Source organism: Amblyraja radiata, chromosome 46 (assembly GCF_010909765.2).
Source record: "Amblyraja radiata isolate CabotCenter1 chromosome 46, sAmbRad1.1.pri, whole genome shotgun sequence".
Taxonomy (NCBI): Eukaryota; Metazoa; Chordata; class Chondrichthyes; order Rajiformes; family Rajidae; genus Amblyraja; species Amblyraja radiata.
Window position 1 is genome coordinate 8,570,024 of NC_046001.1, and position 1,571 is coordinate 8,571,594.

Sequence of the window (1,571 nt, forward strand, 5' to 3'; positions counted from 1 at the left end):
CTCTTGCTTGAATGGATCCCTTTATAATGGATGTTAGTTATAGTAGACGGACCCCCGACTGGCACCACCTCCCCGACCGCTGGGCCCCGGCTTCCGAGGGCCCCTACCCAACTCACAAGGTGCAGCAGGAAGCCCTTCTTCACCCCCCGCATGGTCCAGTTGAAGCAGCCACTGTTGCGACTCACGTAGCTCCGGGGGACAGTGCTTTCTTCAGGCTAATGCCACCACCGACAAAGTGTCACTGTGATGCTCCCTCCCCTCTCACCTGCTGCTGCTTCTTCCTTCACTTTATCCACTCGGCCTCTCCCCTCCTCCTCTCTCCCAGACTCGCCAACATACTCCACCTTGGAAGCGGCAGCAGGTGAGAGGGAAGGGAGCCCCACGGCAACCAAGCACATCCTGTTGTTGAGGGTTTTCGGCAGGGTTACCAGGCGTGCCACAGCAACAGCCGTGTTGACCGGTGTAGAAGGGCTCGCTGGTGCTCACCAACAGCATCGGTGCCTAGTTTTAAGGTGAAATGACACAAAGTGCTGGAGTAACTCAGCCAACTGAATCAGTCTGAAGAAGGATTCCAATGTCATCTATCCATGTTCTCCAGTGATTCTGCCTGACCTGCTGAGTTACTCCAGCACTTTGTGTATTAACCAGCATCTGCAGTTCTTTGTGTCAACCACAAACAATGATAATACCTGAATCAGCTATAATGGACAATCGGCAATATATGGTCCGTTATAAAAAGGGTTTACTGTGCTATTTTCTTCCCTGCAGACTTTCTGTTAGGTTCAGTAAAGACACTGTCTCTGTGAAGTTTGTGAAGGTAACTAACGGGAACGGAAATGGTCCAGTGTGCAAGAAGATAAACAGCCGCCTATTGGAGGTCCATGTTCCTTAACCAGTCTAGTGCCTCGATGACCTACCTCCAGCCAGGGTTGTGGAAACGTTAACGCACGAGGTCTTGAAGTGACAGCAATTTTAAAACAAGTTTGAAATAATCGTTGTGATCACTGATCACAAACATGTGCATTAATTCATATGGAAACTCAAAAGAAAAAAATCCACGGTACACAGTTCTACAATGTATAATTCCCTTGTGACCAGGGACTGGGGGTTGCAATACTCCTACCCTGAGAAATTTGACAGCTCCTTGCTGTAAATTCTGATTAACCATTTCAAACCCAGGTTAGGCAAGGACTGGTACCTTTACCATGAAAGAGCTGCACTTTCTGGGCCCTTATTCCAGTTCATACTGCCTCACAGAATCAGACTCAACCCAGTTTAGTTTGCTGTTGGGATGTGGAAACCAAATCAAACAAAAATGTTTCTCCCTCAAACAACAGGCTAGGAATGAAGACGAATGAAATGATTTTTTTAACAAACATCTGGGAGGGTGGAACTGAAAATATTCTTAATTTTGCTGAACTATGTAAACTCCTTTGCTGAATTGCAGATTAAAGATTTGAACTAGCTTTGTGTTTTGTTTCAGACTAATGTACGCATCCAGCACATGACAAGTTATAATGTTTAAAACTACAGTACTCTTTATCAGGTTCACAGGACACCAAAACAATCAG

General features: G+C 46.3%; 1 protein-coding gene across 2 annotated transcripts in view; it reads left to right on the plus strand.

The window, feature by feature from the left end:
- Nucleotides 1-1,414, plus strand: part of LOC116968736 (unconventional myosin-Ib-like) — a 32,824-nt gene extending 31,410 nt beyond the window's left edge. For both annotated transcript variants that reach the window (XM_033015540.1, XM_033015541.1), the window contains one exon: nucleotides 769-1,414. In XM_033015540.1, the coding sequence (XP_032871431.1) occupies nucleotides 769-892 (124 nt within the window). In that variant the 3' untranslated portion in view covers nucleotides 893-1,414. The remainder of the gene's footprint in view (nucleotides 1-768) is intronic.
- The last annotated feature ends 157 nt before the right edge of the window (nucleotides 1,415-1,571 follow it).